The sequence below is a fragment of the Mangifera indica genome, chromosome 2 (genome assembly GCF_011075055.1).
Source record: "Mangifera indica cultivar Alphonso chromosome 2, CATAS_Mindica_2.1, whole genome shotgun sequence".
Lineage (NCBI taxonomy): Eukaryota > Viridiplantae > Streptophyta > Magnoliopsida > Sapindales > Anacardiaceae > Mangifera > Mangifera indica.
In genome coordinates, this window is record NC_058138.1 from 12,442,126 (window position 1) to 12,444,110 (window position 1,985).

At 34.6% G+C, this 1,985-nt stretch overlaps 1 protein-coding gene across 1 annotated transcript; it reads right to left on the reverse strand.

Annotated features, from left to right (window-relative positions):
- Positions 1 to 1,224, reverse strand: LOC123198060 (probable CCR4-associated factor 1 homolog 11). The gene is made up of 2 exons (XM_044612637.1): positions 314 to 1,224; positions 1 to 88 (listed from the first exon to the last, which is right to left on the reverse strand). The coding sequence occupies exons 1-2, from the start codon at positions 1,137 to 1,139 to the stop codon at positions 72 to 74; spliced, it is 843 nt and encodes a 280-aa protein (XP_044468572.1). The 5' UTR covers positions 1,140 to 1,224; the 3' UTR covers positions 1 to 71.
- Positions 1,225 to 1,985: the final 761 nt, after the last annotated feature.

Below are 1,985 nucleotides of genomic sequence, written 5' to 3' on the forward strand. Positions count from 1 at the left end.
TTCTTAAATAATCAATTAAATTTCTTATTAATTAACAAAGAATTAATGTATTAATAACTGTACCACAAAGCTTAATACACTTCTAAACCATACAACACGCCGGCCCTACAGATGGAGGCAAGGCACAAGCCCTCCATAAAATCAGCCCCATTAGCCCAAATAAAATGTTTAATGAAGGGAGTTTTTAAGAATTATTAATTGAATTGTCAAATAAAAAGAAAAGAATTCTTAAATAATCAATTAAATTTCTTATTAATTAACAAAGAATTAATGTATTAATAACTGTACCACAAAGCTTAATACACTTCTAAACCATACAACACGCCGGCGTGTTTTTCCGGCCCCTCGTTCACAAAATACATATCCCTCATCTTTTGAAAAGCATGCCACGTCAGCAAGCTATCTGAACCGGCTTGGTGACACTTTCCAACGGCCCGGTTCACCTTTAATATCCGGGCCACCCGGTCCAGCCCACCATACAAGCTATTACAAAACCGCATCATGTGTTTGACATCATAAACATTATTTCCAAAAAATACCCTCAACATCATAAAAAACTCCTCTAATCCACTGGGCAAACTCCGGCGCGTGAGGATCTTAACTAGGTACCCGAAATCATACGCGCTGTGAAACGTTACCCAACTCACCGACTCATTACACACAAGTCCCGACGACATCATCAGCTCAGCGAACCGGACCGAGTCAACTCCCTCCTCTCTGTTTCTTTCAAAATCAATCCCTTGCTGTCTCAGTAATTCAACCGAATCAGGCGCGTGAGCGTCGGTCGCGACGTCAAAATCCCGGAAGTTGAATTCCCATATGTAACGATTACCTGTACCCAAATCCGGCAAGTTACCGGAAGAATCTGAGAAGGTGAGACCGACTTGGATCAAGTTGAGAGCATCAACGTTAGATTTCAAAATCTTGTAGTGATCGGAGGGCTGGCGTTGATGGTAGTAAGGTTTAGCAGGGTCGACAGGGAGGCGGAAAATAACACCGGGAAACTCTGTGTCCATGGAAATAAAAGGGAAATGATCAATAATTTGACTGATCAAATTGAACTCCGATTCCAAGTTGGAAGCCCAAACTTCACGGATAACGACTGGCTTAGAATCGGAATCACAATCTTTGACGATCATGATGAGTTGACGATTGGATTGTGCAAGTGAAGGAAGAAGCGAAAGAGAAGAAAATTGAACTATTGGTGTTGAAAATAGTGAGGGGAGTGGGGGAATATAAAGAGAGGGAGGTGGGGGAAGAAGTTGCTTAGAAAGAGGAGAGAGATGGGGACATGGGGGTGAAAGAGGAAGACTGGGACTAAATTCAGTGTTAGGTTAGTCAGAGTCCACGCGTTCTGCTTTTGACTCTAACCTTATCGGAATTTAGACCTTTCCTTATTATTTGATTTAATCCGTATTATATACCGGACTTCGAATTTCCCTTTTTTAGTTTTTTAAAGATTATTTTTTATAATTGATATAGAACATGTTTTAATCATATATTTTTTTTATTTTAGTTAGGAGATTTAAAATTTTCAAGTTTGTTTTGTTATTTAATGTTGTTATTTTCCTTGTTTAAAAAATACGTTTGTATATAATAATTTTTCTATAAAAATTAGAAACGATTCTAATAATTTGATAAAATAAATTAGTTTACATCGATTCACGAATACAATCAATCATTTTTTTACTATAATTGGCCAAAAAGCTATTTTTCATCCAAAATTTATCAAAATGATAAATTTTTACTTTTTAAATTTAAAAAAGTTAAATTATTATTTATCATCTATTTTTATTAATAAATTTTGTTGAATGAAATGACTAATATAAATTTTTCTCTTTTCCCTTTATTCTTTTATTTGTTTGTTTCCCTTTATTTAATCTTTTTTCCCTTTTTAAACTTTAAGAAATAAACTGCAATTTTAAAAAATATTATAAGTGTTAAAAAATTTTAGAAGGTTTTTAAAATTTTAAAAAAATTTTAGG

Excerpts from the sequence above, each read along its gene's own strand:
- LOC123198060 (XM_044612637.1), bottom strand. The coding sequence starts at position 1,139 with ATGATCGTCAAAGATTGTGATTCCGATTCTAAGCCAGTCGTTATCCGT.